The sequence below is a fragment of the Bos grunniens genome, chromosome 29 (assembly GCF_055505025.1).
Source record: "Bos grunniens cultivar Pamir isolate PY7600 chromosome 29, Bosgru_T2T1.0, whole genome shotgun sequence".
Taxonomy (NCBI): Eukaryota; Metazoa; Chordata; class Mammalia; order Artiodactyla; family Bovidae; genus Bos; species Bos grunniens.
This window is the reverse complement of record NC_141193.1, coordinates 39,255,877-39,268,002: the sequence shown is the minus strand read 5'-3', so window position 1 is coordinate 39,268,002 and position 12,126 is coordinate 39,255,877. Positions and strand designations below refer to the sequence as shown.

General features: G+C 44.1%; 1 protein-coding gene across 29 annotated transcripts in view; it reads right to left on the bottom strand.

The window, feature by feature from the left end:
- The window catches only part of ANKRD42 (ankyrin repeat domain 42), a 59,740-nt gene extending 54,508 nt beyond the window's left edge, over nt 1-5,232 (bottom strand). For 18 of the 29 annotated variants that reach the window (XR_015157877.1, XR_015157878.1, XR_015157880.1 and 15 more), the window contains exon 1: nt 4,143-5,232. Coding sequence is in view for 12 of the 29 variants with exons in the window: in XM_086384581.1 (XP_086240707.1) it covers nt 4,143-4,200 (58 nt within the window). In the remaining 17 variants the exon portion in view is untranslated. Of the gene's footprint in view, nt 1-2,058; nt 2,283-4,142 lie in introns of those variants that run through there. The other 11 variants (XM_086384597.1, XM_086384594.1, XM_086384599.1 and 8 more) reach the window with 7 other exon arrangements.
- Nucleotides 5,233-12,126: the final 6,894 nt, after the last annotated feature.

Below are 12,126 nucleotides of genomic sequence, written 5' to 3'. Positions count from 1 at the left end.
ATAGAAGTATGACTCATTCGCATTGTTGTACAGCAGAAACCAGCGCAACACTGTAAAGCAATTATCCTCCAATTAAAAAATAAATTTAAGATAAAAAAAGACTAAAACAACAATTGAACCGAAAGTACAAAGTCACTTTGGCTTTCCAAATAATTTACTAACAAAGATACTCATGAATAACATCTTAATCGGACTTCATTTTCAGCTCTAATATGTAAAGAGCACAGAAGTCATCACGTACATTCATACAGGAAAAAAGCTGAACAAACTGAAAATCAACAACTTTCCTTAGACTCATCAGAATTCAGGTCTCAGGGCAAACAGCCACCCTGAATTTGGAGAGACAGGTCAAGAGAAATGTGGTCAAGTTCAGCTCACCTGGAGCAGAAGCCACTGGAACCACAAACTTCCAGAAGCACTCAAGTGGTAATTTTGACAAACTATTGGGGGCTGGGTTATGTACTAGCCTAAGAGTGAGAAACTCCTCAGGGCAATAGTCTTACAAGGCCTCCTCATTTTCATAGATTTTACCTTCAAAACTCCAGCAGGTTATCACTGTGAAAAACCAAAAAAAAAAAAATCGCTTCATGTCTTCGGTAGAGGGAGGAGAGAGGTGACCATTTGGAAACCTGCCCAGCTATTCTCTGTAACAAAGGCCTACACTCCAGTGGAAAAGACTTAACCAGAACCTTATCTCACATGGGCAGATACATCTTATCAATGTTTTTCATATCTTTCTCACATATCCTACACTAAGAAAGGGATGGCACAACTTTTACTTCATACATGAAGTTTCATATTTTATAATTTCATGTTCCAAACATCAAGACTGCACCGTCAGCCTTACTGTCCCGTGAAATATCTTAACGTGCATTGTGAACCAGAAGCACCGAAAGTACTTAAGCATGAACAGACAGTAGCTGGGGAAGAAGTAAATAGTTCAAATCAGTTGATAGCTGAAATCATTTCTTACACCAACTATTAGCAAAATACTATGCATTTTACTCAAAAATCCTTTCTGAGCATCTACCATGTGCCAGGCACTATGATAATACAATGAACAGACATGAATTTTAGACATTTTCTTTCCACAGATGCTTTTAAAACTACTGGGATAAATTCGACACAATAAAAAGCCTGACAGTAACATCCTAAGAGTTCAGGTAAAATAAAGGAGGAAGAGGAGGAAACAGTGGAGCAAGTCTCTGAAGAACGATTGAGATATATGTATCCGGGCAAAGGAATAAGGAAGCATCCCACAAAAAACCAAACTACTTGGTAAATGTTTAATGATGTTAATCCCCCTAGGTCAGACCTTCATTATTCTCCTTTATTGATTTCTTTTAAACTTTGGCGTAAGGGCTTGTATTTGGTTCTCCAGATGAGCAGTGGGGCCTTAGTTTCTCGACCAGGGACTGAATTCATGCCCCCCTGCAGTGAGAGTGCAGAGCCTTAACCACTGGATCACCCTGAAATCTCCATTATTCTCCTTTAAACAAGTACTGCAAGATCTACAAATGACATTCTACCCATTTTCATCCATTTTATACAGGAACACTCTAATCCACCATATGCAAGGACACTACCCTGATCACTTCATGCCTCCACACTCCAAACCGCTTCTGGTTATCCAGTGCTCATCTAGAGGCTCTCAGTATGACTGTCTATGCCCTCCCATAACTTGCTGCATGCTAAGTCGCTTCAGTCGTGTCTGACTTTGTGGCTCTATGGCTGTAGCCCTCCAGGCTCCTCTGTCCATGGGATTATCCAGGCAAGAATACTGGAGCAGGTTTTCATGCCCTCATGCAGGGGATCTTCCTGTGTCTCAGGGATCCAACCCGCATCTCATTATGTCTCCTGCATTGGCAGGTAGGTTCTTTACCACTAGCACCACCTGAGAAGCCCTCCCATAACTTGCCTCCATCTAATTTCACAACCTTTTTCTCACCACATGCCATTCCAGTTTATTCATTCATCCACTCATTCACCCACTCCACATTACAAGAAATGTTTGGCCAGATTATTTTACTAATATGTATCTAGAAACATTTTAAAAACCTGTACACAATGTTGAATCCTGATTAGGAAGCAGTTTCCAACTGTAAGAATTAAAAAGCATGATAACTTATAGGTGTTTTTTATTCAAGATTTCTGCCTTGATTATATAGAACTTTCTAAGAAATACTTGTGTATGTCATTTTTTTTAAACTGGAAGAAAAAAATTCTGTTGTTTCATGTAGTGTTTAGGATGTCCTTCACTCAGTTGATTAAAAAGATGAAACCTGAAAAAAAAAAAAAAGACATGGTCTCTATCCTCAAAGAACTCACAGAGATATACAAATACAAATTACAAAACAATGTAGTAAGAGCAACGACAGAAATATTCCTAAGAACTTAGGAAGCAGAAGACTTCTAACTCAGCTAGGATAGGAGGGAAGGAGAGCAGAAAAGGGTTTCTAGGAAAGGTAACACCTGAGATGAATCTTCAAGGATTAGCAGGATTTTTCCAGGTGAAAATGCATGCAGGGAAAGGCATCCTGGACAGTTCAAGAAACTATAAAAATACCCACCCTACTGTGGAAGCATAAGGTTGAAAGGAAAAGAAGCTAGAATTAGACAAGAGACAGGATGTACTGGAACTTGTGAGAGTTGAACAGATAGCGGGGAGTCATTAAAGGATTTTAAGTAGAGGACTAAGAATGATCAGATGTGTAACGCTGGCTGCAGTGAGGGGAATTAATGGACTGGGGAGCAAAACAGCAAGAGAAGAGACTCAAGGAGACCATGTAGGAAGATATCTACAGGAGTCTCCACCAGAGAGGTTGAGACCCTCAACTAAGAGAACAGCAGTAGGAACAGAAACGGAAACAGATTCAACATATATTAGGCAAACAGGACGAAATGAACTCGGAGGGATCTGGTGTGTGAAATAAGGGAAGAATAACGGGACAACTCCAAGGTGTGTGACTAAGTTACACAAGTGGTACAGGGCCACTGAAACAACCAACACTAAAGGACAGAGAGGACATAATGATACAAAATCATATTTTGAATGTGTTGATCTTGAGGTGCCCAAGGAAGAGTTCCACAAGGGAACTGTATATGCAAGTCTGCAGCTCCAAGGAGAGGTCTGGAGCTGAGCTCTCACGATTACCTGTGTCTCAGTAGTAGGCAGCTTTCTCTGATCCCCAACCTCATCCCACAATGGAGTCAGGGGCCCTCTACTCTTTCTTATAATATTCATCAGGCTAGTAATTACTTGCTCAGTATTTATCTTCCCCACTAGGAGGAAGGAATGTGTTTGTGTTCTTTGCTCACGGTATCCTTAAGAAAAAGCACACAGTAGACACTCAATATTTACTGGATAACTGAATGAATAATAGGGTTATTATTATTATTCAGTAGGGTTGAAGTCGTAGAACATAACAAGCAAAAAAGCATCAGTGATGGCACTATCCGAGGGGGGAAAAAAAAGCAACATTTATGGAAAGGATAGAAGAAAATTTAGGGTGGATGGATGGATGGATGCGTGGATAGTTAGCTAGCTAGACAGACAGACAGGGAGAGTCGGGAAAGTGGAAGGAAGAAAATTAGGTGAGTCTAATATTTCCAGGGCTTCCATGGTTGCTCAGAGATAAAGAACCAATGCAGGAGACGCGAGTTCCATAACCTGCTTCCGGAAGATCCCCTGGAGAAGGAAATGGCTACCAACTCCAGAGTTCTTAGCTGGGAAATCCCATGGGCAGAGGAGCCTGGCAGGCTACAGTCCATGGCGTCGCAAAGAGTCGGACACGACTCAGCGACTAAACAACAACAAACAAATACTATTTTCACAGAGTCAAATGCCGCAGAGATGCCAAGAACTTAAAAGGGTCCATAAACTTTAACAAGAGTTGCTATCACCTAGGAACGAAGTCTCAGGAATCGGCGCAAATGGGCGCCAAAAAAAAAAAAGGTAAGGAAAGCTGAAACGAGGAAGGATGGGGGCCAGATGACCAGATGAGCTTTGGGACCCACTGTAAACAGGTCAATTAAGGGGAAAGAAATGAGTGACAGGTGAGAAAGGGAAATGCCAAGAAGGGGCTCGAGTGAGAAAAGTGGAGTGTGGCAGAGACAAGGGCCAGCGAAGCGGTCCGACTCACACGGGGTCGCAGTCTCCGTGGAGGAGGTGGACGGTCCCGAATCGGACACCCCGGGCATGGTGCGGCGACTCGGACTCCGGGGGGGCGTCGAGTCCAGGCCCCCGCTGCTGCGGCGGTCTTCGCTCGCTGTCACCCACGAGCCACTGCAGCAGCGGCTGTCTCCCTCGTCGTCGCTAGGCCCGGGGCCGCCGTCCTCCGTCGTCCTCCCCCAGGAGGCCCGGCAGCGGGAACCTTCGTCCTCACTTTCCCTCTCCCAGAAGCGGCGGCGGCTGGCGTCTTCGCTGATGCTCACCGCGGAGGAGTCGCTGGCCAAGTAGCCGCGATCTTCACTCACCCCTTCCCAGGAACTGCTGAGGCTGCGGCCGCCATCCACACTCGCGCCCTCCCAAGAGCCACTGAGGCGGCTGCGGCGGTCGTCACTGCCCCTCTCGCCCGAGTCGCTGGCTCGGGGGCCCCGGACCTCCCGGACTTCCTCCCAAGTCCCGCGAAGGCGGAGGCCGCGGTCGTCTCTGACGGATCCCGAGGAGTCACTAGTTGGGTGACTTCCGACTTCACTGAAGCTCGCGTCGCTGCTGAGGCCTCCCCTCAGTCTCTCCCAAGAGTTGCCGGGACGGTGGCCGCCGTCTCCCCTGACTCTCTCCTCAGAGACGCTGCGGCCGTGGCCCAGGTCTTCGCTGACCCTTCTCGAGTTATCGCGGGAGAAGCCGACGTCTTCACTTCCTTTTCCCGTCGGTACCCGGCAGCGGCGGTCGCTCTCCTCGCGGATTCTTTCTCTGTCTTCGCTAAGACGAGAGCCTTGGCCCTCGCTCACTCTTTCCCTGGACGGATCACCGCGACGGCCGTGCCGGCCGTTTATCCTCCACACGCGCTGGCTGGTGCGGCGGCCGCCGTCTTCGGTTGCTACTCCGCGAGATTCGCTGTGGCGGCGGCCGCCGTCGACGAGCACCCGCTCCACTGAGTCGCTTTCCAGCGTCCCGACACCAGCTACCTGGTTAGAGAGTTGGGGGGCGGGGGGCGCAGGACGCGGAACCGGCGCCCTGGAAACGGGTAAACTTCCGGCGTGCTGCGGTAATTTCCGGTTCCTCGCCGCTGTGCGTCACTTCCGGCTTCCTTGCCCTTTCTTCTTCTTCTTTTTTTTTTTTTTTTAAGTACTCTTTATTTTTTTCGAGGCGTCCCTTCTAGACATGGTGGTATGGAACGGGTTTCGGTGAAATGGCGCTCGGCCTCCCGTCCAGCCTGTCTCGGCCCCGTCTCTATAACGGCTTGGTATCGGTTGCGCCCGCCAGAGCTCGGCTACGCGAGTGGAGAGGATCCGGGACTGCAGTCGGCGTCCGTGACCCGAGTGTGTGCCGCGAACCGGGCGGGGCCTTGCATCCTCTGGAAACCTAGTGTACTTTTTCGGTGCCGGTTGAACCGTTGGAGAAAGTATATTCTTACCCTGTCATAAGTACGGACAAAAGACCTAATGGAGAAGTTAAGCGGCTGCAGTGCTGTGCTATTATTGAGTGTGCCCACCGCCAGCCTCTTTGATAATCGCTTGGTACAATTTCTCACACTAATTTTGTAAGGTAGGTGTTTTCCCCGTTTTACAGATGAGGAGATTCGAGGTATGAGTAATTTGTTAAGGCCATACAGCAGGTAAGTTGCAAAGCCAGTGTGAAAAGAGAGGTCTTTAGTCAAAAGACTGCTCCAGATCTCCTGACTCCCAAGATTTCGTTTCACTGCAAAATGGTTTCTTTGAACAGTTTGGCCCAGATCTTTCTCTGCAGCCCAGTTGCTTGACGTGTGTTCTTCCACTCGTGTTTATAGCAAACACGGGTCAGGTGTTGTGCTAGCATCTGAAAATACAGAAATTAGAATTCTCTGCCCTCCAAGGACAAGGGCATCACACACTTTGATTCTCCTCTTACCCTGTTCCCCGCCCCCCCCCACAACTTTAACTGCCTTGCCACAGGTTTTGTTTTGTGAACACAATTGGGAAAGTCCCCTGACCCTGCTTTTCCTCTCTTGAAATATAGTAAATGCCTTTCTTTACCTTTCATCGCCTCTTGTAATAATAATAACCTCCATTCGTTGAATTCGAATGATGTGTTGTTTAATATAACCTACCAGGTTGGTATTACTGTTCCTTTCTACAGACAGAGAAGTTTAACGCCAAAGTTAATTTTTGAGGGTACATTTGGAGAAGGCAACGGCACCCCACTCCAGTACTCTTGCCTGGAAAATACCATGGACGGAGGAGCCTGGTGGGCTGTAGTCCATGGGGTCGCTAAGAGTCGGACACGACTGAGCGACTTCACTTTCACTTGTCACTTTCATGCGTTGGAGAAGGAAATGGCAACCCACTCCAGTGTTCTTGCCTGGAGAATCCCAGGGATGGGGGAGCCTGGTGGGCTGCCGCCTATGGGGTCACATAGAGTCGGACACCACTGAAGTGACTTAGCAGCAGGCTCTGACGGTAAAGAATCCGCCTGCAGTGCGGGAGACCTGGGTTTGATCCCTTGGTTGAGAAGATCCCTTGGAGGAAGGCATGGCAACCCACTCCAGTATACTTGCCTGGAGAATCCCATGCACAGAGGAGCCTGGCGGGCTACAGTCCATGGGGTCGCAAAGAGTTGGACCCAACTGAGCGACTGGGCTACAGTCCATGGGGTCGCAAAGAGTTGGACCCAACTGAGCGACTAAGCACAGCACAGCACACACAGCTAGTAAGTAGTGAGTCCCCGCATGAGGTATCCAACCTAAGTCTTGATTTTGCTGTGCATACTCCTCAAAGTCTCTGAATTCCCACGGTCTTTATTAGACCAAGTATCACCTTTTATTGTTGTTGTTGCTAAGTCACTTCAGTCGTGTCCGACTCTGTGTGACCCCATAGACGGCAGCCCACCAGGTTCCCCCATCCCTGGGATTCTCCAGGCAAGAACACTGGAGTGGGTTGCCATTTCCTTCTCCGATGCATGAAAGTGAAAAGTGAAAGGGAAGTCGCTCAGTCGTGTCCGACTCTTAGCGACCCCATGGACTGCAGCCTACCAGGCTCCTCCGTCCATGGGGTTTTCCAGGCAAGAGTACTGGAGTGGGGTGCCATCGCCTTCTCCTATCACCTTGTATTAGTTACCTTTTAACAGTTGGTGCCCACTCCTACCCCCTAGGGACTCTGACCTGGAAGATAGGAACTATATGTTTAGTCCATCGTGGCATTCCTAACATCTAGAATACTTAGTTTAAGGGAAGTGCTTTCTAACTGTTGTTTGGGTGAATGAGTGGGTTGATGTTTGGTTGATTGTCCGGTAAATGAACTAGTAGATAGAACATAAATTTTTTCAGGGACTTCCCTAACAGTATTCTGCGCTTCCCCTGCAGAGGGTGCCGGTCTGAACCCTGCTTGGGGGACAAAGATCCTACTTGCTGCTCAGTGAAGCCAAAAGCAAAATTTTTCAGTTGGTAGAGAATTTGAGATTAGTCAGCCTAGTCCTCTCATTTTTGTAAATGGTGTAACTGAGGCCTTTTGTCTTATCAGACATCTATTGAGTTAATTAATATGGGCCAGTTCTTATGCTAAATGATTTGTAAATAGTCTTAATCTGTATTATTATTTCTATTTTTACAGGTGAAGAAACCAAGATTTGGCCAAGATCACATAGCTAGGTGATAGGGAGTTAGAACCCACTATGACTGACTCCAAATTAATCCAGTGTTTGTAGCCACATTATAATAATGGTAAAGACTTTCCTTTTTGCTCTGTTGTATGGATAAACACCCTGAGGGAATAAGGCAGCGCACTTTTGATATACATTTGGTGGAAAGAATCAGGAAAGAAAACAGAGAAGCAGAAAAAGGAAAATCTCCCAAAATAAACTTGAATTAAAGATAAAAGCAGAAATTAATGAAACAAATAAAATTGATCATAATAGTAGCTGGTGTTTGAAAAGAACAAATAGCAAATCTGAGGAAGAAAAGGAAAGAAAACGGGAACAAGGGGAACATATTACAGATATGAGGGACTTTGAAAACAGAAGTGAATTATTTGTGTGTGCTCAGTCACTCAGTGTTGTCCAACTCTTTAGGACCCAGTGGACTATAGCCTGCCAGGCCCCTCTGCCCATGGAATTTTCCAGGCAAGAATACTGGAGTAGGGAACCATTTCCTTCTCCATGCGATCTTCCTGACCCAGATATTGAGTAATCATTGTAGTACTTTGTAAATTAGAAACTTGAATATACATTAGGGAAAGAATGGCTAGATAAATTATGTTATATTCATATAATGAAATATTACATGAGGAGAAATGCAGCTCTCCATGCATTAATCAAAATGAAAATAGTTGTAAGACAGTAAATGAAAAAGAAGGCAAAACAATACATATGTGATCTCATCTAATTTCTAAAAATTAGTTTGTAGAATTTTCCAAAGTTTGGTAAAGATCTAAATTGTTAACTCAGTGGCTACTTTAGAGAATAAGATATGAAAAGAAACTATTTTTGTCTGGTATCAATTTTTTATTTTTTAGATATTCCTAAGTAAAATTAGGGCTTCCCTGGTGGCTCAGAGGTTAAAGTGTCTGCCTGGAATGCAGGAGACCCGAGTTTGATCCCTGGGTTGGGAAGATCCCCTGGAGAAGGATATGGCAACCCACTCCGGTACTCTTGCCTGGAGAATCCCATGGAGGGAGGAGCCTGGTAGGCTACAGTCCATGGGTTCACAGAGTCCAACACGACTGAGTGACTTCACTTTCACTTTCAAGTAAAATTAGGAAGCACAGGAAAACATGCACTCTTACATAAAGCAAACTTTTAAGAAGTATATGAGCCAAGAATGATTAAGAGGCTAAGAGGACGCTGATTTTAGCAAGGAGTCATTGATAATATTCAGGAGAGCAATTTTAATGAAATAGGCCAGCTGTATAAAAGCACAGGATTTCAAGGTAAGTGAGGGACTAACTGAAGGAAGTTTCTCAAGTGAAACATTTCAGAACACTGAAGTGGGTATCGGCATTCCAGAGAATCAGAACCCTTTGTAAGTAGGAAATTTGTGATTACAAGTAAAATTGGCTATCTCATTTTTTGCAAAGTGGGGTGATAAAGCAGGTTGTTCCTATAATCCTCTGTAAACTAACTCTTTCCATCTAGTTCTACAGGAGGGAGTAGGGCCAACCCCAGGACAAGAATTAAGTGGGTTTTGGAAACCATCTCTGCTTTCTGCCTTTACACCTTCTTGGCTTCCCTTTTGTGCTCCCCTCTAAACCCTCACTGGGCTGCCCCATGGGTGCTTTTTTGCTCTTATTCTATTAACTTGTCCTTCCCCACCTGCCCAGCAGTGCCCATTATTTCAGAGAGCTGACCCCATATAGGAGTGAGCAAAATTCCTACTCCCACAGAAGTTCAGGCTGTTCTTGACAGTTACCTGATTTTCCGTCTCCACCTCCAGACTGCCTCCTCTTTAGTCAGCTATATCTTTCTATTTGCAAACAATGCCTAGAGACCTTATTCTATCTTTCTGAATATTCTGAGTAAACCCATCAAAGCATTCAATGAGTGCTAACTAGGCATAAAGAAAGCCATCCAGGAAAATACAGTGAAAATCTAAAATTGTCTTTTAGGTTGAACTATTCTGAGAACCTTTAGTTTTTTTTTTAAATTGAGGTATATTTGACATTTGGTGTTAGATGTACAACAGTGATGTACAGTTTTTGTGGTAAGGGTTATATTTCCTTTATAGTTATTGTCAATGTTGGTTGGCCATATTCCTTGTGCTGTGCAGTATTTGCTTGTAGTTGACTGTACACATAGGTGTTGTACCCCTGAATCCCTTACTCTTACCTTTCTTCTTCCCCTTCCCACTTCCCCACTGCTAACTACTAGTTCTATATTTGTAAATTGTTTTTGTTGTTTACTAGTTTTATCTTTTAGATTCGACACATTTGATATCATTATTTTGTTATGTTTTTAATATATGAGGTCCTTATTTTTCTCCCCAAAGCTTATTGTTAGCTGAATAACAAATTACTTTGTATTTTACAGAACATGAAAGTTGGAAGTTAAAAGTAGGTAAATTATGTTAAAATCAGAGGATATTGTAAAGAGGGTATAAACAGTGAAATATTCCTTTTATTTCTTCTCACAAACTTCCAACTCTTATTTCCAGACAGTACTCCAGGAACTTCCCTGGCAGTCCAGTGGTTAAGACTCCGTACTTCCACTGCAAGGGGCACAAGTTCGATCCCTGATCTGGAAACTAACATCCTGCATGCTGTGAGGCAGGACCAAAAAAAAAAAAGACAATATTCCATCTTCCCTGGGGCCTCCTTTAGCTTTCCTTGCTATACTCTCTTGTGTAGAGTAATGGTTCTAGTTCCTAATGGTATGTGTAACTCTTTTCCATTTTCTTAACAGCCAAAAAAGTAGGTGTTGCTGATTTCTAGATCAGTTGTCAGATCTGGCTATTTACTAGAATTAACCATACGGCTTTTTAATGGGGATGTAATCGACATAGAACGTTGGTTTTGGTGTAACTGGAGCTTTTTACGTATTAGAGGTGTCTCTGAGAATCTACTAAGTAAGACTGGAGATAAGCAGTCTCTTCTTAGCATTCACCATGATTCTAATGCATAGCCAAGTTGAAGGGCCATCCTTCTAAGTCACTACCTGACATCTACATCAAAAACTAGGAACTGAATTTTCAACTTCACCTGCAGATACCTGTGAATATGTAAGACAAATATTGTCCTTCCTCAGACTAAGTCCTCTTGTGCTATTCTGCCACATCTCTTTCCAGCTGAGACTGGTCTCTCCATCATTTCCGTCTTCAGTCTGTCTCTCCAGTGAGTTCCGTTAGTAAACTAAGTGCTAACATCTGTTTATATAACTACAATCAAATCTCTCCAGTTAAATTTCATAGAATAGCTTGTCACCTCTCACCCATACTCAACTGTTGTTCAGTCAGTAAGGGATACCTCTCACTTTTTCTGTTTTTGACCTTTTGGACTACCTATCTGGAAAACAGTTTCCCAGTTGCTGGTTTTTGCTTCTTCAGTTGTGGTTATTTCTCACCTTCCCACCTATGAGTCTTTAATGTTCCCTGAATATTCTCGATACATATGTAGGTTTGAATGTCCCCTTCCTCGACTGTGACATACTTATAAGCATTTGATAAAAGCTATGGATGGTCTTCCCCCAAAAAGGCACATGAAGTCTTGGCCTGCATTTTTAGACTGCAGCATTTCTTCCATGACATTGTTCATACAACATATGAATGTTTTATCTCTCGCAAATCATAAATGTTTGTCTCAAATCTAGTGGAGACCAGTTTTCTCACTGGACCTCCCCACTGCATTTACTACAAATCTTTCAATTTTTATTCACTTTCTTTAAAAACGAAGACCAACCTTGGATGCAGATAGGCTATCGCCTCTGCTTAAAATTTCTAGTGGCTCCTGTGGTCATCAGTGTAATACAAGCCTTCACATCTGCTGCTCATTCTTCATAGATACCCTTGCCTGCTACCCAGTGTGGACTCTAGTTTGCCCTCAGATTCTACCACCTCAACATACAAAGTCTTCCTTAACCAACCTTCAGAGAGTTTGGTGTGCCTTGTTGTCTTAGGGGATTTTTGTAATTTGCAGAAATAGTATGAAATGAAGTGAAACAAAGCCAGGTTCACTCTACAACTTCATAAATGAAGGATTTAATTTCATCTGTAAAGTGAGAATACCATCTACCATTTAGAATTATTTGTAACCATCAGAGTATATGTAATATACCTACCATGTAAGTGCCTACCATATAATAAGTGCTAAACACAAACTTTTGTTGTTTTATAATAGCCTATCTCCTCCAGTAGATGGCAGAAAAGATTAATCTTGCATCTCAGAGTGCCCAGCTCATAGCAAGTGCCTTCTTCATGTTTTAAAGAACAGAGTGATGAAAGACAAAGGAAAAGGAAATCACTTTCTGAAGGCACTCAAGAAATAAAGAGATACAAACTGGAG